At 41.5% G+C, this 27,892-nt stretch overlaps 1 protein-coding gene and 1 long non-coding RNA gene across 2 annotated transcripts; both read right to left on the reverse strand.

Moving 5' to 3' along the window:
* Positions 1–321: 321 nt before the first annotated feature.
* Positions 322–3,364, reverse strand: LOC129173346 (phospholipase A2 inhibitor and Ly6/PLAUR domain-containing protein-like). The gene is made up of 4 exons (XM_054764162.1): positions 3,026–3,364; positions 2,517–2,573; positions 2,113–2,244; positions 322–1,427 (listed from the first exon to the last, which is right to left on the reverse strand). Exons 1-4 carry the CDS (start codon positions 3,075–3,077, stop codon positions 1,264–1,266), a joined length of 405 nt encoding a protein of 134 aa, XP_054620137.1. The 5' UTR covers positions 3,078–3,364; the 3' UTR covers positions 322–1,263.
* An 11,363-nt stretch (positions 3,365–14,727) lies between these two features.
* Positions 14,728–19,764, reverse strand: LOC129173418 (uncharacterized). Its single transcript, XR_008567230.1, has 3 exons — positions 19,571–19,764; positions 16,296–16,413; positions 14,728–15,307 (listed from the first exon to the last, which is right to left on the reverse strand). It is a non-coding gene; the product is annotated as an uncharacterized LOC129173418 (long non-coding RNA).
* Positions 19,765–27,892: the final 8,128 nt, after the last annotated feature.

Raw genomic sequence — 27,892 nt, forward strand, 5'->3', positions numbered from 1 at the left:
TGTGTTCCTGTGCTAGGGGAGCTGAGCTTCAATAAAAGTCTGGTGCTTGTGTGTCTTACCCAACATAACAGTACTGACACCTAGTGACCAGTGGAGACTACACATCACAACCTAATATGAAAATTGCCTCACGTAATTATTTGACACTTTGTCCATCAAAGTATTTCACACTGAATGCATTGTTATGGCACTTTTACTTGTGTATTAATTACTACATGCTGTCTCAGACAACATTATTCACTACTGTACAAAGCTGTGCCTATTTTGGCCAATCAGTCGCTGGATGCAAAAATCAGACAAGTTTGAGAATAAGGAGCCATTTTATTGAACTTGCATGCAAGGAGACAAATCAATACAAGCTGAAGGAGAAATGTCTGACCATTCATGCTGAAATGCTAGCTGATATAGCAAACAACATACGCAAGGTGAAGGGTGGTCCCCTCCTGTGAGGGACAGAGACTGTCAAGCACATGCAAAGACATCAGAGCCCGGTGACATGGACCAAAGTAGGAATTTGTCCTGAGGCAAAAGGTCTCTAACCCTGGCATTTCAATCCTATCATCTAAGCAAGTCATTAAAATGGGTATTAGCAGAAATATGCACATCGACAACGAATAAACCGAAGATAGCAATTCCTCGTTTATGGGGGTTAATTAACGGTCAGCTCCATACCCGACCGTGACAAGTCAATTTCCAGAAAGTAGGATTCCAAAATAGTAGACATGTTACCCAATATAGTCGACATATTACTCAACATAGTAAACTCAATATAGTAAATATCATCACGCCTTTTGAGTCCTTTTATTTTACTTCATTTAGGCCAAAAATAATATTCAATATGCCTATTTTTGACTAATAGTCTGTATTCAACCATGAAACAGCATTATTCACATTTTCTAAATGCCGCAAAAATCAAAGAGCAACGTGGCGAGGGACGAATGTACGCACGAGCTCGAACAACTGAACCATCAAACATTTGGTAGTGGAACATGTTAACCTGCTGAAAAACTCAGTACACATGCGACGTACTGGAGGCGTTACATCAGCACGTAGACCCAGGGGCGTCAATCAGGCCAGCGGGGTGGGTGGGGAAGGGGGTGGGGGGATGGGGTTTCTTCAGTGCCAACACAGCCGTGATGGCAGTGGGGTTTCAAAAGCAGGCCTGCAGGGCGGGGTAGGGTGGGGGTGGTACATCAGTGCCAACACAGCCGTGTTGGCGGCAGGGGGTCAACAGCAGGCCTGCGTGGTGGGGGGGTTAAGAGCTTAAGCAGCGCATTTGGTGTCAACTTTGAACAAACCCACATTGTTGCAATTGTCCGTATCACAGCACATTGTCATCATGGGGACATTTTGGTTGTCGTGGCTCACATCTTCTATTTTGGTACATTTTTCCTTTTCGATGCAGCCTCTTTTGATAAGGTCGTTGCCTGGGGGGTGACAGGGACAAGAATGTCAGTGCTGCCTGTGTTTCAACATGACAGGGGGGCACTTTCAGAATGAAAAGTTGTTTACTAGGGCATGCTGGGACATTTTAGCGGAACAACATTTCAATGCTTTTCAAGCCTTCACAGCACATGTGCTTCATACTCAAGGGGGGGCGGTAGCATCCATAACCAAGGTTGCAACCAATCTGGATTCAATGGATTAAATAGGACCAATTCTGTGTGAATTTTCTATTCAATAGACTCGCATTCATGAAATTGCCCCATAAAACACAATCTGGATCCAAATCTGATCCAATCTGGACTGACATTTTTCTGCACCTCATTGTAATTCCAATTCCAAATGATTCACCACATGCTTGTTTTTGGAATGTGGGAGGAAACCGGAGTACACGGAAAAACCCACACACACGAGAGCATGCGAACTCCGCACAGAGTCCCAAACCAGGTCATCTCCTGACTGTGTGGCCAACATGCTAACCACTAGGCCACCGTGCGGCCCTTTTTCCTGCACACCTTTCCCTTATTGTGCATGGCATTCTTGCAAGAATAAAGATTGCACGGCATGCACGTGTCGCATTCCAGCAGCTCATGACTGCTTCGTGTGACACAACGCATCTTTTTAACCGTCATGGGCATGAAACGGGACAAGGGCTTTCACGTTGCTTACCAGAAGTCGCTCCAAGACTGATGTAGCAGCTATGGGTAGAGCTATCTGACGAACATTTGCTGAAGTCACAGACGGCCGTCAAGGGGCCCACAGGACACTCGAGGCAGGACAGCGGTGTACCTGCACCCTGGACTAAAAACAAAGGACAGCAATTACTTTCATTGATAAATCCAAAATACATTGTATGAACACCTACAACTACATGATCTAGCAAACTCAATGTTTCATTTTTCACAGTAAAACATCTATTTTAAAAAATGAGCGTTTGTCACATTTGGTCTGTTTCTGCAGTGAAAGCGTGTGCGCTATGACAAAAAACACTCAATTTAAGGTCTTGTTTGTCAGTACTGAGGTGGAAGCTTTGTCATTAGCATATTAAACAACAGAGACTTTCATTTTCTTACCCACGGCCAAGCAGAAGAATCCCAGGACCAGAAGCTGGAAACCAAGTCTTTTCTTGCCTAAAAAGACATTTATGGCACGTTATTACAATCTTCAACATATTTGCTTTTTTCATCGCCCAGCGTCACTCTCAGTCTGATCCGAAGGGAGGGGTGACGTCACAAAAATACTCTTATGTATTTTATTTAAAAAGACACGGCCTGTCGTGCAACCAAATGTACAAAAAATGTATTATTCATTAAAATACAGTGAATTATATTCTATTGATATTTTTTCAATGACGCAGTAGAAGTTAGATAAAATAATTTAATATAGAGCGCCTTCTAAAAACAGGCCCGGTCCGCAGCACAACAAAATCAATATTACAAAAAACAGTGAAAACACAAACGAAAAGATCCTTTTACAGAACAGCTACACACACCAAACTTAAAATGTCTCGTGTCGTGTGATTTATCTCGCTGTCTTTCCGAGTAGTGAAGTGAAAAAGGGGGACATCAAGAGGATTTCTTACCGGCACTCCAGAACATTTGCAGGAGCAGAAGCATGAAGGAAAGCAGCATCATGTTGGCAAAAGGATGTTGATCGGCGTCAAGTCTGGACTCAGAAGTGTTCGTCTTCCAATGTGAAGTCTGGACCCAAAGTGTTGTTCTTCCAACCCGTTCGGCGTGAAGTCTGGAACTCGAGTGTTCTTCTTCCGAGCTTTATAGGCGTATTTGCCGTCGTGGCGTCAATCAAACGTCACTTCAAGGTCGTGTTGACGTAACAAGAAAGTCAAAGGAGGGCCGACACGTTGCCGCTATCATGTTTGTCTTTTATAGAACATCTTTTCTATGCGTATTGGGAGTCTTTTCATGGTCTCTGTGACGATATGCTTGTTGTTACGCAGATACTCTTTCTCTTTCATCAGTTGCTTGTCTTTTGTATCAAAATGTGGACGTACTGTTGTATAACTGTATTTATATGACATTCGGTTATTTCTCTTTAAAGTATGGAACAAGCTATGGAAACTTTTTGAAAAAGGTTTTTCTTTTCAGTATGAAAACAAGTTGAATGGCGCAAACACGTGACGTGTTTCAAAGTAACTTTGTAAAAACATCTTTCAAACGAAATAAAGCATAAGCAAATGAAAATACACACCGATGGGTCATATAATAATTATTATTATGATTGTTATGATTATTATTATTATTGGAGTGGATTCATGTCAGTGAGTGTAAATGTTGGTGGCGTCCAAAATGTGAAAAAATGTTTCAAAGGAAAGCTGAAGGCCCAACTTGCTAGTAGTACTCCAACCTAGTAGTACTACTAGTAGTTGAGGTGCTTCCTAACATGAACTACATACATACTGTAGGATGGAGGAGGAAAAGACACTGATTTACAATCGATTTGTGCTTTCTAAAGGCGCCCTTGAGTTTTGTTTTGCGTTGACTCCATCGCAAATGTAACAACAAATAAGACCGACTGAAAGAAATAAATGGTCGGTTTAACGTAATTGTATCATGCCACGTGAACAAATCCCACGTAAACCAATCAAGTTAAATCAGCGTGTCTTGATCAGGTTATTCGAACACAGTTTAGCTGATTGAATGTCATCTTAATATTTCCAATCAAATGATCTGCTTTTAATTCAACTAAAATGTTTGTCCTTAGTTAGTCTAATAGATTCAACTTACATTCACTACATTTTTCAATCAACTTAGCAGAACAACATTCAAACTTGTTCTATGAAACACTACGGGCTTCGTGTGTTTTACTAATGCCAGTATTATTGAATAAACAAACTTGGGTTTTGCTAGTTTTACTATTTTCAATCTTGTTTCAGTTCATCTTGTTGTCTTAGATAAGCACTAGTAAAGCATCTGTTTAAACCCAATGACAAAGTCCACTAACCTGCAAAGAAACACACGCACAGGATCCACAACTATTTCAACATTTTATTTCACACTTCGATGAGCAGACAGCTCCTTCTCCTCGCTTTTGCACACTTTCACCATCTCATGCCGTGCATTCCTTCAGTTAGCACCAGGCTAAGACCAGCGGGCCACAATGTACATTTACTGTGCGCCATGTGAGGAAACAAACAAATCTACAAGCAAAACTTCCAGGACAATGTCGGCTCAGTTGAAGTCACAGTGAGAAGAGTCGTGCAAATGTAAACACGATTCATTTCATCAGTGGTCAATTGGCAAGTCAAACACAAGTACTGAGGAAGACAGGAAGAGCACGCCCCAAGTCACATGCTAAGCTCTGGATTTACCTCGCTAGTGATTTCACTTTCAAATCCTAATAGATGCTTTGAGAAAACTTTTTTTGAAAGAAAGTCCTGCAATATGACTCTTTGACTCTTTTACCCATTTAAGAGCATTGCATGTAGAATACATTTGACATCTACTTCCAGGATTTGTGACAGTGTGATGAATGCGTTCCAGAAGGTCCAACTCGAACCCAAACGTACGCTAACCAAATCAATTTTTCACATGAAAAAAATCATGCAAATCCAATTAACACAAAACATGTTTCATAGTTTAACAATTATAGTTTGACATGCAGAAAACAATTGATGATGCATTTACAGCGGTGTGAATAAGTGTTTGCCTGCTTCCCGATTTCTTTTTTTTTTTTGCATGTTTTCCACACTTAAATGTTTCAGATCAAACAAGTTGAAATATTAGACAATGACAACACAACTGAACACAAAATGAGGTATTTAAATTAACCTTTTTATGAGGGGGGGGAAAAAATCCAAACCGATATGGCCCTGTGTGAAAAGTGATTGCCCTCCCCTTTCAAACATAACTTAACTGTGATTAATTGAGATCTATCGCTGTGGAAAAGGTTATGAAGCCATTTCTAAAGCCTTGGGACTCCAGCGAACCACAGTGAGAGCCATTATCCACAAATGGCCAAAACATGGAACTGTGGTCAACCTTACCATGAGTGCCCGGGCAAACAAAATGACCCCAAGAGCGCAGCAACGACTCATCCACGAGGTCACAAAAGACCCCACAACAACATCCAAAGAACTGCAGGCCTCACTTGCCTCAGTGAAGGTCAGTGTTCATGACTCCACCATAAGAAAGACACTGGGCAAAAACGACCTGGATGGCAGAGTTCCAAGACCAAAACCACTTCTGAACAAAAAAACCCCATCTCGATCCCCAAGACCTTTGGGAAAATACTCTGGTCTGACGGGACAAAAGTTGAACTTTTTGGAAGGTGTGTGTATTTCAGGAAAAGACCATCACACCAACAGTAAAATATGGTGGTGGTAGTGTGATGGTCTGGGGCTGTTTTGCTGCTTCATGACCTGGAAGACTTGCTGTGATAAATGAACCATGAATTCTGCTGTCTACCAAAAAATCCTGAAGGAGAATGTCCGGCCATCTGTTGGTGACCTCAAGCTGAAAGCAACTTGGGTTCTGCAGCAGGACAATGATCCTCATTCACGAAATGTTCTTACGCACAAATCTGTTCTTAAAGCCTTCTTACGAAGATTTTTGGCATTCACGAAACGTGTTCTTAACTCACAGTTCTTAGATCCACGAACACTCAGGAGGACTCTTACGCACAAGCAAAGCTTGCACTTTCAATGCGCAATCGCCCTCATGATGGATTTTGAGATTCAAGATTCAAGAGAGTTTTATTGTCATGTGCATAGTAAAACAGCAGTTATACCATGCAATGAAAATCTTATTCTGTTCATTCTCCCAAGAAAAGAAAGAAAACACAAGAAAGAATAAGAACATAAGAAACATAAACACATAAACATACATACCAATAAATTAAGCAACAACAAAATATCCCAACAATTATTTATCATCAAAACAACTAAAATATACTCCATGGATAAATATATATTCAAATCCCAATTCATCAAAAAAAAAAAAAAAAAGGCTGGCTGGACGTGCGCTGCGCAGAGAGAGAATGTAAAGGGACCATTAGATTTATTTGCTGAAAGCCACCAATATTTGATGTCCCGCTTCAGGCTTCAGGCTTCCCTCTCTGTTCTTGCAGGTGTGCAGGATCATCAGAATAACATCGCAATGAAACGTGGTGTGTCTATTGCGCACGGAGCACCCCCAGATAACGACATGCGCCCCCAGCCACGTCTTGAGCCAGAGCACGGGGCTGCTGTATTAATTAGGCAGCGTCTAATCAAATGTAACCACAGAAAAAATAAATTGTCACACACAAACTATGTATTTTTACTTTATTTTTCCATCATGATTGTGTAAATATTTTCTAGAGTTTCCGAAATGGTTTGGTTTCTGATTGATGGCCCACCTCCCGTTTCCTCCAGATCCCTCCGGTGCAGTCCAATCTTTTTTTTTTTAGTCTATTTTAAGTCAAAACACTTCTTTTTAACCTCTGCGGTGGTGCGTTTCTCCGTGGAAACGGCATTTATGTTTCCTGCAATGGTGCTCCATGCCGACTCTTTTTGGATGGCCTGATGACCGGTGGATACACGTGAAAATAAGGTGGTCTTGTGTTCGCTCACTCCTTGTAAAAGCACCTCTATTTCAGTACAATTGAAGTTTTTCTTTCGTTTGTTGTCCAGCTGCTCCTCAGTCTTGCCCTTGCGCGTTGCCATCTCCGCCTCCAGCTGCCTGTTGCGCACGGCACATTTTTTACCTTGTATGGGAAATAATAGGCGGTGACCTATGCAAATTAGGGCTCACATGCACGGGCATCGCAGTTGGCATTCATCAACCTAAGAACACCGGTGCGAACGATTATCCCTACTTAAGAACGTGTCGTGAATGCGGCGCAGTTTCCAACCCGCGCCTTCTTAAGTACACTTCTTAAGAAGACTTTTAAGAAGATTTTCGTGAATGAGGCCCAATGATCCTAAACACACCAGCAAGTCCACCTCTGAATGGCTGAAGAAAAACAAAATGAAGACTTTGGAGTGGCCTCGTCAAAGTCCTGACCTGAATCCTATTGAGATGCTGTGGCATGACCTTAAAAAGGCGCTTCATGCTGGAAAAGCCTCCAATGTGGCTGAATGACAACAATTCTGCAAAGATGATTGGGCCACAGCGCTGGAAGAGACTCATTGCAAGTTATTCCAAACGCTTGATTGCAGTTGTTGCTGCTAAGGGGGGCCCAACCAGTTGTTAGGTTGAGGGGGCCATCACTTTTTCACACAGGGCCACGTAGCTTTGGATTTTTTACTCCCTTAATAAAAAGTTTCATTTAAAAAATGCATTTTCTCTTCAGTTGGGTTGTCATTGACTAATATTTCAATTTGTTGGATGATCTGAAACATTTAAGTGTGACAAACATAAAAAAAAAAGAAATCAGGAAGGGAGCAAACACTTTCACACCACTGTAAATAATGAATGAAAGAGATAAATGAACATTTCAGGTTACTTTTACCATCATTAAAGATGTGATTGTTGCCAAAGACGTGATGTGGCACCAAGATGAACACGGACACCACCTTTGTGCTTTGCTATTTCTCAAACTCAGCAACTAAAAATGGAGCCAAAGAAAGTTGCAAGTGGCAGCATTTTGACAAAGAAAGCGAGAAACACTGCTGAATTCAAGAAATAACTCACAGCAAAAGAGGAAGGTGATGTCCGTGTTGATATCGCTGCCACATGGTGTCTTTGGCAACAATCACATCTTTAATGAAGCTAAAAAGTAAATGAAAGATTCACTTATCCCTGTCAGTCATCATTTATATGCTTTCACAATTACTTTATTCCGAGGAAAGTATAACTGCAAAACTATAAAAAGTGTTTTGCGTTCACATTTGACACTTCTGGTGTAACCGCTGATGATGTCATAGAAGTGCGACAGACCTGACTTCCACTTCCTGCTTCCATGTAGTAGCAGTGGTGGAGCTACGAGGTGGCCTGGGTTGGCCGTGGCCACCCTTGGTCACTCTCCAGCCACCTCCACGGCCGAGGGACAATTTTGACAAAAGAGGCTCTGTGGTGCAGAACATTAGTTCCTAGCCTAACCGCCGTTTCCGCTTGGACGCATTTCACTACAGCACACAAATTTCCGTGGGAGAAAGGGTTATGAACTCACGTCAGTTGATTTGTGGGCGGGGGAAGTGATTGAATATGTGTGAAAAGGGCCAGTAAGGGAACGATGCAGTTCGCACGTCAGATACGGGGAGGGGGGAAGGGTGTGTGAGTGGACGTGAATCCAAGGTTGTCTGCATCAGGGACACAGGTGTGCAGGAATTGCAGCTCAGCATCTGCAGAGGGAGCATCCCTGGAGCTCTCAGGCCTCATGTCAGCAACCACGCCTCAGACATGTTGTTCAATGTCGGCTCTTCTTCTCGAAGGGTTCCCCGGCGTCGAGAGAGTGATGGATCTTGCCGACAACCGTGACTGGGCGGCAGTGATGGATGGTGATGGTGGATGCCTCCACAGATGCCCTGATACTCTGCATCATCTTCGTCTGTTTGAAATATGACGAGGCATACAGGTTACATCCTGCAAAGATATCACCAATTCCTCTTTATTTCACGCAGCCACCCTGTTCGGTGGTTTAGTGATTAGTTTGTTAGTTTGTGATCTCATGCACACCAAAGCGAGCGGCAACACATGCATCTAACTTGGCCTGTACTTACCGTCTGCCCTTATTTGAGCTTTGAGTGTAACGTTTGCATGTTCTACAAGAATAATCAACTCATCCAAACTGCTGAATTCCTAACATCTTCAAAGCTAGTTTTCATGATATTATCTCATCTGTCTGGTCCTTTATCTGATCTGATGGCATCTGGAAATTCAAATATCAAAAAACATCCTCACATAGGAACTAAGCTGCTGAACAAGCATCTGGGCCTTTTGTTGGGACACCTTCTATCCATCTGCTAAACCTCTCAATGACCACAAAGATATACAGTAGGTGTATCATCCTCTTTTAAACCCTCTGTGCTGCCAAATTTTTCCATTAACACGACTTCATAAGCACATGCCGAGTCTGTACATCGATGCTTATCTTGGCTAATTGTAATGCAGCTGTAAAGACCTTCATTTCTGTCAGTTGTGCTGGACATGGCTGTGTGATTTCTACCGCTTGCACTTCAGTAATCATCAGGCTTTAATTGTATCACATCACTAAAACACAAGCTTGTCTACCAAAAGGTCAAATCAGCAAGAATAGGTTGATTAGACAAATCGTCTCTCGGCTTCATGATCTTGTCTGTGGCGTACTCTCCTCGTGCAAAACCATACACGTCGCAGGATTAACAGTATTACAGCGTGGAATGGTCAGTTCTGGCACCGAAAGAATCACTTCCTAACCTGTACGTCTGGCTTGTCACTTGGACTTGTCAACAAGGCGTGCAGTTGGTGTGCCGTGTACAAAGGAACTGAATGTCCCAATGTAACCGAGGATGCCTTATGAAATGCAAAAACGGCCGCTGCTAAGCCTTGATAGCAGGGTGGTCACCCTGATTCTATATTGTCCAACTTAGTGCTATCATATGCTAACGGCTGCTTCTCAGTTGGAGTGTCCTGCATCAACACTGCATATGCATCACCCAATCTTTCAACAACATACACTAGAATCTGGATTACCAAGGGCAGGTCAGACTTTAATGCTTTAAAACACTGTTTAGCATCTGTGTTCCAGAGAACAGAGTAGAGAAGAGTAGCAGAACTACTTGCTCGTCCTGCTGCACGAATCATAGCCCTCAAGGGGGCAGCTTTTATTGCACAATCACAGATCCATGCTCTGCTGTACCAGGCAGTCCCAAGAAAGACAGCATTTGTCCAACAGGCTGTGGAATATTAATAACAGCTTCTATGTGAGAGGTTTCTATTTTACGCTGATTACCACACAATCTCCTTCCCAGATTTTCTACTTCTTGCTGACAAAATTATAGTTTTTCCTCGCTGACCTTGTGTCCTCCTTTTTCTAAAGGAGGTTAGCAGAGCTGACAATTAAAATATCATCCATGTATTGAATAATCGTGCTCTGCACATCCAAAAAGTCGCCAGCTAACACTTTGCTGAAGATTGTCAGGCTCTCCACAAAGCGTTGTGGCAAGCGCGTGTACCTACACTGTTGGTACTTATACGTAAATGCAAAAAGATATTGAGAATCGGGGTGCATTGGCACACTAAAACTGTTGCGCAAAGATCAGTAACGGTGTATTTGGAGGAATATTGGACAACAAAGTGTGCGGATCAGGGACTACGGGGATTTCAGCATCAACTATAGAGTTGACGATGCGCAGATCTTGGACAAGGCGATCATTTGGCTTTTGAATTGGATAAATTGGTGTATTGTGGGGGCTTGTAGTTTTATTTAAGACCCCAGCAGCTTTCAAAGCGTCAATAGTGGGTTGCATACCATTCTTGGAGATTAAATTCTCCGTAATCTGATAAAGAGGTCAAAAGGACCACGTTTACAAATTAATTAAGCCAATTTCATCCCCCTTACGTGATCATTCATCTCCATTTATGAGAAGGAAAGAAGAATCACACTCCAGATGAAATTTTAAAAATTGTAGTGAAGAATTGTCTGAAGCTGTGGAAGCTTCAGAGCCCTGGACTGAATCTCTTTCCTTGGACGCCTGCAGCCTCCCCGCTGTAGGAAGAGAATCGGGTCCCGATCGATGGCATCCTCTGCCTTATGTAGCTTTCCCCCTCAGACCGTCGGCGCCCATCTCTCCAAACATATCTTTCTCCCAGATTCTTTGACCAAGCTTGTGTGACACCAGCAGGTGATAGCCAGCTCCTTCACTGACCCAATAACACCTTTCCTGCACATATCAGCACATATTTTTCCCCAACTATCTCAAGGCTCAAGTTACTTTCTGTCTGTTCCCTTAATTGGCTGCTGATCCCGGCTGGCCTTCACTATGTGTGAGCTCTCAGTATTTAACCTTTGACACACTTAAACAGTTGTTCATCTACACAGCTAGTTATTAAATAAAGCATTATTTCTGTAAACCACTTGTAATCACTCACTAAGTTTAACATATCAACTGATTAAACGGTTACATCTATACTGTACTTATTTTAAAAGGCACTAATAATTCAATCAAACATTCATGCAAACCTTTTATTCTAAAATCTACTTTTAAACGTTACTTAATAAAGTCCTTGAGTAAATCAAATTTTTGCCTTCACCTTCCGTAGCCTTCTGTGGAAGGTATACTGTTTTTTTAGGGCGGAGTAATGTGCGGCTTCGGTTTTAAATGTACGGGCTTTACCGACTTGACAAATCCTACATCTGTTTTATGTTGTGGCCACACCCGTGAGGGTACTTGTTGCAGCAGCGTTTCCTGCGCCACAGTAAGGGGTAATCACTTGGAGTACTGTTTGTCACTAAAACTTACCTGCCCGCCCTTCCATGTTAACACTAAGTGAGATTCTAGTGAATTGCTTGTCTAATGATACGTGCAAATGTTCGTTATCAGTTTGTAGCCATTCAGAGACACTCTTTTTACATCAAACATGCGTGGTCCACACAGACATTCATTTCATACACACTTTCGTTGTGCGCAGTTTGGTTTTGCTTTATTTGATGCGCAATTTCTTTTAACAGTAATCTTAATTTGACTTTTATGCGTAATTTTAATTGAATTTCCTTTGTGCTGCATTGGGATTTTGATTTAATTCACGTGCAATTTTAGTGTTATTTAGGCCTACTTAATTTTATGCGCAGTACTACACAGCTGTTTTATGCCACCCTTGACGTTATTTGCAAGTGGGGTCACCACCACGGGATGACCCATCGTGCAAACAAATACCTTTCCTGTATTTTAGGAAATTAAATGAGCGGTATTGTAAGGTACTTGTTTTATCCTACACTCAGACTAAGCACGTGTCTTCGGTGTAGCTCATATCGTCACTAAAACAGATTTTCCCTCCCCTTTCCTCAAAGCGGACCCGCCGTTTTTTATGCAAGACAGAGAAGCTGTGTGTGTGTGTGTGTGTGTGTATATATATATATATATATATATATATATATATTATATACACACACATATATATATATACACACACACACACACACACACACACACACATATATATATATATATATATAAATATAAAGCTGATGTTACAACCTAACAACATGACGCCGAGGCAAACACCTCCAGCTGTGCCGGGACTACACTTGACAGGACAACACACACAAAACACAATGACAGCAACAAGCACTAATCTTCTTTTCCCTGACCTTAAATCCACATTCTCAAACTTAAGGGCCCTGTCAACCTACTTAAATCCCTCCAATCGACTGTACAACAGCAGCCAAATGACTCCATAAGTACACAACTCGTCATCTATCAATATAGCCTTCAGCACAACTCCTTACCCCCTGCGCACACCCTCTTATCCAGTCTATAGCAGCACCAGTAGAGCACACAGTCATACATATCAACACATACACTGTATAGACGAGAGGCTGTTAAGCGGTGAAAAGCAGGCGTAGACTAAGAACAAGCAGCACGCAGAATGGATGCACATGCAAGCTAAAGAAGGAAAAAGGTGAAAAATGCAGAATGAAGAAAAAAGAAGCAAGCAGAAAGCAGATTGGATTCTACCTCAACTAGCCGACAGTGCAATGTTATTTTTTTACTTATATTATTTGTTAAATTAATTATGTTTTTAGATTTAGATGGGTCAAGGGTCAGCCGATATAAATTCCCAACGGAAGGAATCGCACACCGCGTCCAGACACCAAAAAATTGCTGATAAAAGGGTTCTGCTTACTATAAATTTGGAGCCGGCTGGTTGGAAGCAGGCGTCGACTAATTCCGACAGACATCCTGGCTTGTTCCCCTCCTGGCTGAAGCTCGCCAATTGACGGGGCGTCTGATCCGGGCGGCCAGACTTGATGCGTGGGGCCAGCTGATAACGTCACGGCCCGCCGTAGGATGAGCCCGCACCGTCTTTAAAAGTTTTTCTCAAGTTGTTCCTTTTGGTAAAAATAACAGTAAGTTCTTCATGAAAATTAGCCCTCCAAATTAATTTCTTTTGTTCTTCCTCCTAGAAACACTGGGTCCTGTGAGCTCTCCCAAAACCCAAGTCCTTCAGCAGGTGAAATTTTTCTAAGCGCTGCAAGCCAGAAAAAAATATAAGTCTAAATGAGACGCTGAAGGAATGTTCCGGGTAGAATAAAAAATGTATTCCAGTTTACAATTATTGTTATAGCAAAGACCACTGAGGTCTACTGAGCGGTACATCGCCTTATATACCCTACTCGGGGAGGGGCTGTCCTTGTGAGGGGCCCCTATTGTGATTGGCTACACTATTTTTATGTCACATTAAAGCTCATATTTTCTTAATGCACATTCTTTCAAAAGGTAAAAGGCTATTTTGTGCCAATTGTGGATTTTCCCAAATGGCACGTGGCAGTACACACACTACAATGTGACAGAGACCCGCTGAATCAGCAAAGATTCTGTCTCATGTGTAAAACTTTTTCCTACTCCTCTGCGCCCTGGCGGCCTCTAATGTACAAAAAGTGTACTGACTTAAATTTCGTTTCCAGGGGGTCATTTAAGGACAGATCCACTTACTTAAGATCACTTCGGTATAATTCAAGCATATCTCCTGGAATCAAAGGTTTTACCATACATGATTACATGTTGTCACAAAAGATTATAATATGAGTAAAATAGAGAACTATAGAAAAATAAACTCTTTTGTCCTAAAAAGGACACCACAAGAGAGCTGCCTATTTTGTGGAGGAGTTGTCAATAAAACCGCGTCTTACATGAACAGCAAGCGGTAGGTAAGTTTTCCATGATTACTTTGGTCGGTTCCGGTCAAATTTTCTCACTATGTTGCCTTTGACTTAAATTCTGAAGCGTGATTCAGCACATAAATGTGTTCATGTTCTCTGTAGCAGCATGAGTGGGTATGTCAACCAAGGAGTCGACAGTTAAAGCTGGAGTGCCAATCGGCACCACTTCCGTGTGATGCCCTGCACGGGTTTGGTCGCCATGATGGTGAGCAGAATCCAGAAACTATGCATTGAAAACATGTCCTGGACACACTGCTCAGCTATTAATTGCTCTAATACATGTACACGGCCCAAAAGTTTTGGACTGTTGCCACTGCCGCCACTGGCAATCACGCTCACTGAGGCGTACGCTAACTGATGTTCCACTGAACTCCAAAAGAATTAAGCATTTGATATTTTGATGGGCCATGTAGGTTGTAAGAAGAAAGAAACCTTAATAAACTGTTATGTATTCATTCCAATTCACATTTCAGAAGAGGCATTTATTGTGTGTTCAACGTAAAATCTTCCTAGCCACAAATCAATGTGTAAATGTGTTAAAAAACTTTGCAGTAAGTTCCACCCACATAACAAGGCAGATCATTGCCACCTATAGCAGTTTCATGACAAATACAGCAGCCTCCATTTACAGGGAGCAAGTGTTGTAATCTTCAAAGTCAAACAACACAAACGTCTTCACACTTACTTCAGATGCTGGTTTTTAAGGACCTTAAAATTCGACAGAAGCTTGTGATACAGTGTGCATGTGGTGGACCACGCAATGCAGCAGCAGGAGGGACAGTCTTTAATGGCAACACTAAACAGAGGCAGCCAGAAAAAAGTGAACTAAAGGCGCTGCTGTCCGCAAGTGGCGCCCCAGGGAAAAAAGGTCACAAACACAAAAAAACCCAAGTAAGGAGGACAGGGACAACTGGAGTAACCCAGAAGTGCAGAAGAGGCTAGTGAGTGATGAGCAAGCTGGCTGGAGTGTAAGGGAAGGAACCGGCATCTCACAGCTGTCCCTATACGCAGCCTGAGTAGGTGCAGGTGTGTCCAGTTGTCCCGGCTCCTGCTGCACGCCCAACTGTAGGAGAGAGAGAGAGAGAGCACAACAGCTTGTTTTTCAAGGAACTGTGTCTTAGAGCAGTGTTTTTCAGCCTTTTTTGCGCCAAGGCACATTTTTTTTATTGAACAAACCACAAGGCACACCACCAGCCGAAAATGCTAACAAATGAACTCTGTAGCCTACATTGACAATATAAAGTTGTTGTCATCACAGTGTCAGTGTAGGAATCAAATAAACAAAAATAAAAAGTATTTTAGAATTATTCACATTTCTACTCACTCAGTGTGAAACCGAGGCCTGTTTGGATGAACAAAGAGCTAATATCCTGGCAGGAATCGAAAAAAGATACACAACGCTCTTCCTTAACAACTCTCAGTCTCTTCTGGAGATGGTGTTTAAGCTTACTTGTGACCAGAGCATTGTTGGATAGCTTGTCACCACACACCAATCACAATGTAGTCGTTTCCTTGCATCCCCAGTGAAAGCAAATCCAAACGAAAGACAGCTAGTATTGCCTCACGCAAGAGATTTTGCTTCAGCCATCCGTCTCTGCTTTCTTTTGACCTGCACTCATACTTGGGCCTTCATCTGGGTCCGAATTTTTTCCAGGGTGCAGTTCAGAGTTAGCATCTTTCCTTTTCAAAAACTTGTCCATCACTGTTTGGCTCGCCACAATGCCACTGTCACCGCCATCTGACGCATCCATGCATAGATTATTTTGCCTGTACAAAGCAATTAGCTACCTACTGATATGGAAGTGTATTACATGGTTACTCTGCCGATCGCTACTAGACAGCACAGACACTCGGCAATGGCACATCATTTGCCGATAATAATTGGATACTTTCTCACAGCACACCAGACAATCCCTCACGGCACACTAGTGTGCCACGGCACAGTGGTTGAAAAACACTGTCTTAGGAGGACAGTATCCATCCATCCAGATTGAGAAGGATAAACTCGCACAAGAGTCCAATGCTCCCCAAATCACTGAGAACCTCCACACCTTCAATCAGGACACCATTGTCTTCCAGCTCTTCTCTGAACTCAGCCCACTCCTTCTTGATGACAGAGTCCCATCACACAGTTTGCTCCAAGGAGGCAATGGCCTCATTGTCCGTATGCTGAGGAGTAAAGCACAACATGCATTTTCTGAGTGTATGTCAAGAATGGCAACATTATGTATGCTGACTGCAAATGGGAGGATCAGTGAAAGCCCACATTTAAGGACAGTTTTATCAAGAGAACACGGACAAATTAAGAGAATCCCATGGAAGTTGTAGATCAGTGGTCCCCAAACTACGGCCCCCTTCCATATTTTGCCCGGCCCCCTGAACAATACCAGAGATGCATTAAGATTTTTTTTTCCCAGTATGGCCATGTGATCGAGACTTGTACATGCACAGAACGTAACATTCTATTCCACCCTTCCGCAGTCCGTGCCTGTAACCCCTCCCTCAAAAAAAAAAAAAAATCCTGGACACACCCCTGTCAAATAAAACAGAGTGATGGCGGAAAGAGTAGGTAAGAGAACAATTGATTCAGAATGCAGAGTATTTAACCTGATTCACTGATGGAGAATTTGTCAAGAAATGTTTAGGAGGAGGTGTGTCCCAACAAGAAAGATGTCTTCAGTGCCGTGAGTCTGTCGGCGACTACAATCACAAGACGCATTGAAGAAATCGGATGCCCAGCTACAGCAGAAGACGAAAGTATTTCACTTTTATTTCACTTTTTCCCATTAGCACTGGATGAGAGCGCGGACGTGCAGGACACAGCGCAGCTGCTCATTTTTATTCTGGCAGCTCTCCAAAGTCCCAAAGGGACGACGACGGGGGAGGATATTTTCGTCAAAGTATGCCAAAGCATGGAAGAGAACCTGGACTGGTCGAAGCTTGTTAGCGTCACAACTGACGGAGCTCCTAGTATGGTGGGCGCGTCTCAGGGTTCAATGGGGCTTGTGAACCGGGAGATGGAACAACGGGGTCTTACCTCCCCGCTACCTAAAATAAACGCATTTCTTCATTTAAAAGACAAAGCGGTTCCTGAGCCGATTAACCCAGAATGGAGATGGCACCTAGCATTTTTAACAGACGTGACAGAAATGCTGAACAGGGAAACTCATTTACGACATGTATTCCCACATAAAAGCATTTGAGGTGAAACTAGGGCTGCTTTTGGAACAAGTGAACACGTGCTACCCAAAACCTCTCTGCAGAGAACCCAGCGGTCCCCTTCCCAGCTGAAACGTGTGTGGAAGCATTGAAAATGCTGAAGGTGGGGTTCAGTGTCCAATTCCGTGAACTACATGTTCATGCAAAAGATATCCGCCTTTTCCAGAACCCCTTTGTTTCTGGCATCGATGAAGCCCAGCCTTCCTATCAGTTTGAGTTGGCCGAGTTGCAGAACTGTCATGTCCCGAAAGACGCATTCAAGCCCAACAGTCTCACTGACTTCTATGCCGCCCTCCCAAACGACACGTACGCACACATTAAAAAACACGCAATGAAGATGCCCACACTTTTTGGCAGCACATATAGCTGTGAGCAAACCTTTTCACGCATGAAGCACCTGAAATCTCCGATGAGATCAAGACTGACAGATGAACATCTCCATCAGTGTTTGAGACTGGCTGTGACTAAAATGAACCTGACATTGAACTTCTCACCAGCCAGATGCAGGCCCACAGTTCACACTGATGAACATATGTAGGTAAGCTTACTTTTCTGACTTGAACGAGCCATTCTGAGTACAAACAAATGTAATCGTAATGAGATCTACTGGGATAAAATCCGCTCTACAACCATACTGGTAGTAAAATGTATTGTGCTGGTAGGTGTTGTATCAGTTCGGCTTCTTAGCCTGCTGGCTTTCTGGTTTTCATAGTGAAGTTGATGACAGAGCTGCAAACAATGGTGTCTACAAGAAAGTTAATGTTCCATGGTCTTTTATTCTGTGAAGGATTATTTGGTTATTATTTATTTCATATATAGTGTTATTTATTTCATTGATAGTGATATTATTTATTTTCTGATTTTTTTTTCTTCGCAAGATCTCAGAAACGGTTAATATTTGGTTATGTGTGGCTTTCTGGAAAACAATAAATGTCTGTGATCCTCACCTTTGGTTACAAACTGACCCTGGGCCCCCGTCAGAGAAGGGAAAATTTATTTTGCCCTCACAGAAAAAAGTTTCGGGACCCCTGTTGTAGATGTACAGAAGAAATATAGATGCAGTGTAACAATTTAGTCAATTACTGTAAGTCACTGTAAATATGTTATGTAAATACACAAAATATATGTTCAAGTAATACCTGATGCGTATTGTCAGGTCATCAGTGGCCGCCTTAGCAATTTTGGGGCCTAAGGTGAATATTGCCAGGGGCCCTCTTCATTTGCTCTTTTAACGCAAAAAAGCAGGAAAGGCAGCCTCAAAGGCCTCTACCAATATACCGCACTGCAAAAATGTTTCATGTGAATTCACAGTAAATGACTATGCCTAATAATTTCATGACTTTTACAGTAACATTACAGTAATTTGCTGTGAAATATCTCAACAGTAGTTTCCTGTGATTTCACAGCTGTGATTGTACAGTTACCATCAATTCCAGTGTATAAGCCAACCCTACAATTTATGTAGTTGTGTTGCAAATTTATGACTTTTTTCCAATCTCATGGCATCTCTTAAACTTAACAACTACTATGAGTCCTTCAGAGACTGTACTGCTCACAAGTCAGTGAGAAAACAGCCGCCCTTTTTTGGCAGCAACCAATCATAAGCTATTAAAAACCTCACAACAAGCCTGTCAAGCCAATGGAAATGACAGGAGGTCATTCCTCAATATGACAGTTTGACCAGTGGCGGTTCGGCCTTAAATGACGCCCTGGGTGGACTGAAGCTGTGGTGCCCCCCAACCTCCCACCCAAATTCTCACTACTGCTAGTTCTTAACAAAGACATTATTTAATGTAAAAACAATTATGTGTTAAGTTATCCATTGGCACAAAAGCCAACAAAATATATTAATAAATAAGCAAGTACAACCCCTCCCAGCCCCAATTCTCCCCACCTCAACTATTTCCAATTACAGAAAGGTGCTTATTTCACAAACTCAAGCTCCCCTTAAATGGCATTTGACTTAAAGCCACATTTACACAATTAAAACTCTCAGTTAAGAAAACAAATGAACAGCAGTTACCCTCTAGCAGCCAGTAACGTTAGCTTATTTGATCGCATACATTCCACAATGTGGTGTACATAAAGTGATGCTATCGCTCCGTACCTTTTATCTTTGTCCCGTTTCTCCTCTTCTTCTTATTTCCTCTTCTTTCTAAATTGTGCACCTGATGGCTTAGACTTTGTATTTTCCATGTTTTGTTGACAAAATAACAGAACTTTTATCATCATCTCCCGCCGTCACCCAACTAGCAGTTAAGGCTGAACCAACTCATACCCACTCACAATTCCCTCCTTTTCAGTCACATTTTCCTAGTGAAATAACATGTGTGACACTCTTGGTCTCCAAGATAATCAATGTATCATATTAACAATTAAATATGTTTTATTTTTGAGCAATTACTGTTGTAATTTACATTTTTTTACCTTGTAATTAACCTGAGGCCTGAGGCCCAGCGGCACCCGCCCCCTCGTTTCTTTTTTGGTTTGGTTTGATCCAATATCAGTGGTGGATGTTGGATCACGCTTGACCCGCATGGGGGCGCGAGTATCACGCCTGTATTAGAGTCCCTCCATATCACTGATCTATATGGTATACCTGGATAGCTCATTGGCGATGACTTGTGAAGGCAAACGGCCGCCATATTGCTACTCGCAAGAAACACTTCTCGGGCAAGCTTTTGCATTCGTGGTGAACTTCTTTTATTAATTCGGATTGGACACAAATTTCGACTTAAAATGCCTGCACGTGCAGCTATTAACTGCACAAATCGCCAGTTCAAAGGCTGTGGACGAACATTTCACCTGTAAGTATGATTGAAATGTAGATTTATGATTGATAATTTAAGGGTTTTGCACTGTCGATCTCTCAGATATTTTCGATCGTGTAAAATTCCTCTGATTAAATGTATGTCCAGAATTGATATGTTTATATAGCTCTATAATAGCTAAGAGCAAATGTACGTACTTTTTTGTTCTATCATGATATATGTATTTCTTTAAGGGACGAAGGTTGCGTTACTTGAAGGAATGGGAGAATCTCAGTGCTTCCATGATGCTTACCAGGCATTGTATACAGTGCAGTTAGCAAGCCAGTTGGCATACAATTGACCCGGCATGACCCTTCATTTGGATAAACAACCTTTTTTTTTTTTTTTTGCTGCTGAATGACTGACGTAAAAGGATTCATTCATATGATCTGTTCTGGAAAATAATATTACTGAACATGCATACCGGTATGTTTGAGATTGCAAACAACGTATTGTCTTGCCCAAAGCATATGGTTTTGTTTCAGTGTTGTTTTTTCTGTGTGTGTGTGTGTGTTTATAGTTATTATACATTATGGTTATCACATATTATTCCTATGTTTTTTGTTAAAATATATTTCTATATCAGAAAAGAGGTTATTTCTATTTCATAACACAAACAAAAAAAATAAAAATCAGCAAAATGTTAAATGATTTTAAAACTTGTCTCTTTTATGATTCATATTTTGTACAGACGAGAGCATAGTGAATTGTATGAAAGTAAGAAAAAAAAGTAAAGGATCATGACCATGGATTTTAGTGGAAAAAAGGGATGGGATATGCAGTTAAAATGAAAATCTCTTTCTAGAGGAGTAAAACTATCATTGCTACAGGGGAGTGCTGAGCCAGGGTGCACAGTAGAATTTTTTCCCAAAGGCAATGAGAATTGGAAGGGGGAAAAGTACATTTAATATAGCCAAAAGATAGAGAATAACGTATCAAATCGTTTTTAAGGGACGAGGGTTGCGTTACTTGAAGGAATGGGAGAATCTCCCCGCTTTTTAATGTCAAATATAGATGTTCTGCGAGCCTCTTCATCTGCTTTGTACACCATGTACGCTGTGCGAATGTAGTCGCGATGTGAGTAGTAAGATGGCGTCTCTTTGGCTTCAACGGCTTACTCCCCGGCGTGCGACGTATGAGCTATCCAGGCTTATTAGTACAGATCAGTGCTCCATATAGATCAGGGGTGTAAAACCCATTTTCACTTAGGGCCACATCGACATAATGGCTGTCCTCAATGGGCCAGATGTAACTTATAAATAAAACTAAATGTAATCGAATGTAATGTAAAATAAACGTAACAACTCCTCAATGTTAAATAACTCTTTAATTTATTACCGGTATTCAAGTGGCAAACATTACAGTTCCATAGAAAAAAATATCTTGACTTGTTGCTCTGTTACAACATAAATCATTTGAATTTGTCAGCTTATGAAACCCACACTACTCCATCAACCAAGGATCAAACTATCCAAGTGAATTAAGAAAAATAACATAAAACACAAGTGATGACATTAGCTTTGTTCAAAACGTTTTTGTCAAAGTTAAAATGGGCTTAATTGCTGTAAAGTCAACACTTGTTAGCTGCTAACAACATGTATGACAGATGTAGCACTTTACAAAAAAAAGGCTACACAGTCTTGCATCCAACTGATGGTTTGACTACAATCATTTGTCTGCATACAAACATAAAACCTGCAAATACTAAATAATTGCAACAGCAGCTACACATAAATAATATGTAATCAACTAAAAATGACAAAATAAAAGTTGACTCAGTATATTGGTCAAGTTTTTAGGTTAGTAACTAACCTAAAAATTGATATTTTTTAATCTGTAGTTGGACGGGACACACCTGCTCACAGACCTTCAGCATGCACTGCTTCAAAAAAAACGCTCCCTCTGAAAAACACTAGGAAGCGTGGGCAATTTCTTCAGCCACAATAAAGCTAGCTTCCACTGCCACACTGTTGTGGTTGTGGATTTCGTGACCACACTCTGCTGCAAGTGCAGTTTGCCTTCTAATTCTTGGGCAATTTGATACTTTTCTTGAAGACAAGCTTTGGCGTACTTAGCCCCGTGTTTAGTGTCAAAATGCCGACGCAGATTGTACTCTTTAACAACCGACACCGCTTCGTAACACAAAAGACATACCGGTCTTTCTCCTTGAAGCACAAACAAGTACCCGCCTTCCCATCTTTCTTGATACGGTCTTCCATCCGCATCAACTTTTCTCTCACTGGACATTTTGGGTTCATTATTTATTTGTCAATTCAACTCCTTGGCATTGATGTGGAGACACTGCCGTTTAGTGGCGGTGAGCCGTCACTTCGTATTGTAGTTGATAGGCATTGTGGGAAATGTAGTTTTTGATCAAAGTACGCTTTTGACCTATTTAATTACTCTTGCGGGCCACATAAAATGACGTGGCGGGCCACAGTTGGCCCGCAGGCCTTGAGTTTGACACCTGTGATATAGATGAAGGGACTCTACGTGAACATACCTTCCACAGCAGGCTACGGAAGGTGAAGGCAAAAATTTGATTTATTGAATGATTTTATCAAGTAAGATATAAAAGTAGATTTTAGAATAGCTGTTTGCATTAATTAATTAAAACAACATGTTTTCAAATTCAAATTCTTTATTTTAAAAAAAGGGACAGTGTACATTAATGAACATTTCTTTGCAGAAAGTAAATGTACCCGAGTTAGCCGAAAGGCTAATTTTCATCGGCAGTCCCTTTGCCAGATGGTAATAGACCCAACAAAACAAAACAACAAAAAACAAGCCATACACAACAGACAGAAATACAGTTGGCATTACATATCACCACAGTACAAGTTATATAATAAAATGAATAAAAAACAAAATGAAAATTATAACATAAACACCGCCAAGCCAGCCATATTGGCTACCTTACCGTTTACATTTCATTTGTTCACTACCTGACACAAGTAAAATAATGGATAGTACCAGTGATACTGCTAGTGCACACATCTTTGCGATTCAACAAGCCAGTTCTTAGCATTGAGTTTAAAAGAGTGATATGATGACTGATTGTGGTACTGTATTCCATTGATGGGATGCTCTAAATGAGAATACAGCCTGGCTAAATGTAGTTTTCCTGATTGGGATTGTGCAATCTTTTTTGGTGGCACCTCTGGTGGCCCTGGTAGCAGAGGACCGAAATGTTATGAAAGCGGATAGTGGAGGAGGAGCCAAACCGTGCAAGATCTTATATACCAAGCAGACGTTTTTGTATTTGATGAGATTTTCCCAGCCCAGCAATTTATACTTCTTCAAAATATGGCAGTGGTGGTATCTGAAAGGTTTTTTATCCAGTCTTTTAAGTGCTTGTTTATATAATGATGCGAGTAGTTTCATTACAGTGGAGTGTGCATTAGACCAACTTATCAGACAGTAGTGATGTGAGAGATAATCATAGAGAGGAAGTATATCTTGGCTGCTTCAATTGATAGAGAGTCGCTGATAAATCTCAAATTTGACACACTAAACTTTACCTTATTGCAGACTTTCTTTATGTGATTTTTGAAGCTGAGATTGGAGTTAATGTGTCGTCCTAGATATTTAAATTCTGTCACAACCTGTAGCCTCTCACCAAAGACAGAAATGACCGGATTCATGTTTGAATTCTTCATCCTTGAAAGAAACATACAGACCGTTTTATAACATTTAACTGCAAACAACATTGATTTAGCCAGGATGTAATTCTCACCATTCTCACCATCAGTTAGCTTAGTCTCAACCTCCCCTGCCGTCTTCCCATGACCTAGGATTACTGTGTCATCAGTGTACATTAAGATGTCACATGATTCACACACAAAAGGGAGATCATTAACATACATGCTGAATAGAAGTGGGCCTAGTACGGAGCCTTGCGGGACACCAGTTGATAACCCTAAGACATTGGAATTATGGTTATGATTTTTAACCAGCTGAAAGCGAGATGAGAGGTATGACTGTAACAAGTTAAGACAGTCTGTGGAGAGATTGAAATTCAGGAGTTTCTTTAATAATATAGAGTGATTAACAGTATCAAATGCTTTCCGCAGGTCTAGGAAGACTGCCCCCCCTCCCCGGTCCATGGATGACTTGATTTTTTCAACAAAGTAGCAAGTGGCAGTTTCTGTAGAGTGGTTCGCTCTGAACCCAAATTGCATTGGCTGCAGTGCAAAAGGGCTATTGTTGAGGTGGTCAATGATTTGTTTGGCAACCAATTTTTCTAAAACTTTTGAGTACAGTGGGTAATATGCTGATAGGCCTGTAGTTTGAAGTGAGGAAAGGATCCCCTCCTTTAAAAACTGGAACAGCGGCAGCAAATTTCCACGCTTCTGGAAATATCCCCTGACTTAGTGAAGCGTTAATAATGTGTGTCAATGGACCAGCTATTGACTCACTAGCTTCTTTAAGTATGAATGTGTCCATCCCATACACATCCTTTGCTCTGGATGTCTTGAGAGATGTTATCACTTTTGTGACTTCAGTTCTAGACACAGGTTTAAAAACAAACTGTGGCTCATTTCTGTTTGCAACAACAGTACTAGTCGTACACTCATTATATTGAACTGGGAAACTCCGAGCTATGTCCGCAACCGACTGGACAAAATAGTGATTGAATGTCTCAGCCACATCAGCTGGGTTTTGTAGGATGGTACCATTAACTTTTAATTCAATTTCTTTCGTAAAAGTATGATTTTGACCAGTTAGTTTATTTATTTGAGTCCAGATGCTTTTCGAGTTGCCGTGGCAGTTTTCAATAATAGAAATAAAGAAATCTGCTTTAGCTTTTCTCATTTGTCTAATCACTCTGTTCCTCAGCGTAGTAAATATCTGCCTGTCATGGCTCAGTTTAGTTTTTGTGGCTACTTTTAAAGCGTTATCTCTGTCCTTCATGAGTTTGCTGACATTGTCAGTCAGCCAAGGGAGAGACTGCTTCTGGCTTTTGCATTTAGTTCTAACTGTGAATTCCTTGATTTTGCTTTGAATGTTCTCTATAAAATTCTGACTAATTATTTCCACATCATTGTCTGAAAGTAGATTGTCCCGGTTCAGCTTTGTTGTGGCTGTTTTGAAAGCTTCCTGTTTATTTCTTGGGATACCAATGAAATCTTTATTACCAGAAGGTGTGACATTTCGCCTGTTACTTAATTTCCTAGATATAATTACCAAGTTATGATCTGACAGCCCAGTTATCATATTAGATGATTTTGTAATTCTTTCGGGCCTGTTGGTAAAAATCGGATCAATTTGAGTACTGGTAGAGGTTGTAATCCGTGTCGGACCCTTTACGATTTGGAACAAGTTAAAACTATCAGTTATCTGCTTCAGCTTTTTTCTTGAATTTTGATCTTCCCAATTTAAGTTTAGATCACCCATTATAATGACCTCCTTTTTAAAATCACACTGGCGTAATATTTCCTTCAACTTATCAAAGAAGTTCATGTTAGAGGGCGGTGGCCGATACACGACTATGAGAGTGAAAGACATCTGAGGTGCAAGAATCATGTTAAGGCCGATACGTTCCAGATCATTCAGACTCTGCCATTCAATCTCACTGCACTGAATGGTGTCTCTCACATAGACCAAAACCCCACCACCTTTCACCTCAGCTCTATCCCTCCTAAATCCCACATAACCTGGAATTTTAACAGCAGCAGAGGGGGAATTTTTCTTAAGCCATGTTTCTGACAAACAAATGAAATCTAGATTTGACTCTGTCGAAAGGTGATTGATCTTCTCACTTTTTGATCTTAAGCTGCGTATATTAAGGTGACCACCCAATATACCCTTTGGTTTTGCTTTTGAGTCCCAGATTAATCTAGAGTTGTTAACCGTCTGAAAGACTTTCCATGTCCGATTCATGTGGATTGCCCTGTTAATTACCCCACATTTTTTTTGAACATTTCATGTTTTGAGGCGTGGTTGCTGACATGAGGCCTGAGAGCTCCAGGGATGCTCCCTCTGCAGATGCTGAGCTGCAATTCCTGCACACCTGTGTCCCTGATGCAGACAACCTTGGATTCACGTCCACTCACACACCCTTCCCCCCTCCCCGTATCTGACGTGCGAACTGCATCGTTCCCTTACTGGCCCTTTTCACACATATTCAATCACTTCCCCCGCCCACAAATCAACTGACGTGAGTTCATAACCCTTTCTCCCACGGAAATTTGTGTGCTGTAGTGAAATGCGTCCAAGCGGAAACGGCGGTTAGGCTAGGAACTAATGTTCTGCACCACAGAGCCTCTTTTGTCAAAATTGTCCCTCGGCCGTGGAGGTGGCTGGAGAGTGACCAAGGGTGGCCACGGCCAACCCAGGCCACCTCGTAGCTCCACCACTGCTACTACATGGAAGCAGGAAGTGGAAGTCAGGTCTGTCGCACTTCTATGACATCATCAGCGGTTACACCAGAAGTGTCAAATGTGAACGCAAAACACTTTTTATAGTTTTGCAGTTATACTTTCCTCGGAATAAAGTAATTGTGAAAGCATATAAATGATGACTGACAGGGATAAGTGAATCTTTCATTTACTTTTTAGCTTCATTAAAGATGTGATTGTTGCCAAAGACACCATGTGGCAGCGATATCAACACGGACATCACCTTCCTCTTTTGCTGTGAGTTATTTCTTGAATTCAGCAGTGTTTCTCGCTTTCTTTGTCAAAATGCTGCCACTTGCAACTTTCTTTGGCTCCATTTTTAGTTGCTGAGTTTGAGAAATAGCAAAGCACAAAGGTGGTGTCCGTGTTCATCTTGGTGCCACATCACGTCTTTGGCAACAATCACATCTTTAATGATGGTAAAAGTAACCTGAAATGTTCATTTATCTCTTTCATTCATTATTTACAGTGGTGTGAAAGTGTTTGCTCCCTTCCTGATTTCTTTTTTTTTTATGTTTGTCACACTTAAATGTTTCAGATCATCCAACAAATTGAAATATTAGTCAATGACAACCCAACTGAAGAGAAAATGCAGTTTTTAAATGAAACTTTTTATTAAGGGAGTAAAAAATCCAAAGCTACGTGGCCCTGTGTGAAAAAGTGATGGCCCCCTCAACCTAACAACTGGTTGGGCCCCCCTTAGCAGCAACAACTGCAATCAAGCGTTTGGAATAACTTGCAATGAGTCTCTTCCAGCGCTGTGGCCCAATCATCTTTGCAGAATTGTTGTCATTCAGCCACATTGGAGGCTTTTCCAGCATGAAGCACCTTTTTAAGGTCATGCCACAGCATCTCAATAGGATTCAGGTCAGGACTTTGACGAGGCCACTCCAAAGTCTTCATTTTGTTTTTCTTCAGCCATTCAGAGGTGGACTTGCTGGTGTGTTTAGGATCATTGGGCCTCATTCACGAAAATCTTCTTAAAAGTCTTCTTAAGAAGTGTACTTAAGAAGGCGCGGGTTGGAAACTGCGCCGCATTCACGACACGTTCTTAAGTAGGGATAATCGTTCGCACCGGTGTTCTTATGTTGATGAATGCCAACTGCGATGCCCGTGCATGTGAGCCCTAATTTGCATAGGTCACCGCCTATTATTTCCCATACAAGGTAAAAAATGTGCCGTGCGCAACAGGCAGCTGGAGGCGGAGATGGCAACGCG

Source organism: Dunckerocampus dactyliophorus, chromosome 20, assembly GCF_027744805.1.
Source record: "Dunckerocampus dactyliophorus isolate RoL2022-P2 chromosome 20, RoL_Ddac_1.1, whole genome shotgun sequence".
NCBI lineage: Eukaryota > Metazoa > Chordata > Actinopteri > Syngnathiformes > Syngnathidae > Dunckerocampus > Dunckerocampus dactyliophorus.

Coding starts and splice junctions, on each gene's coding strand:
- LOC129173346 (XM_054764162.1), bottom strand. CDS start 3,077: ATGATGCTGCTTTCCTTCATGCTTCTGCTCCTGCAAATGTTCTGGAGT. Junction 2,574..3,025: donor GCAAATGTTCTGGAGTGCCG/GTAAGAAATCCT, acceptor ATGTCTTTTTAG/GCAAGAAAAGACTTGGTTTC. Junction 1,428..2,112: donor CAGTCTTGGAGCGACTTCTG/GTAAGCAACGTG, acceptor GTCACCCCCCAG/GCAACGACCTTATCAAAAGA.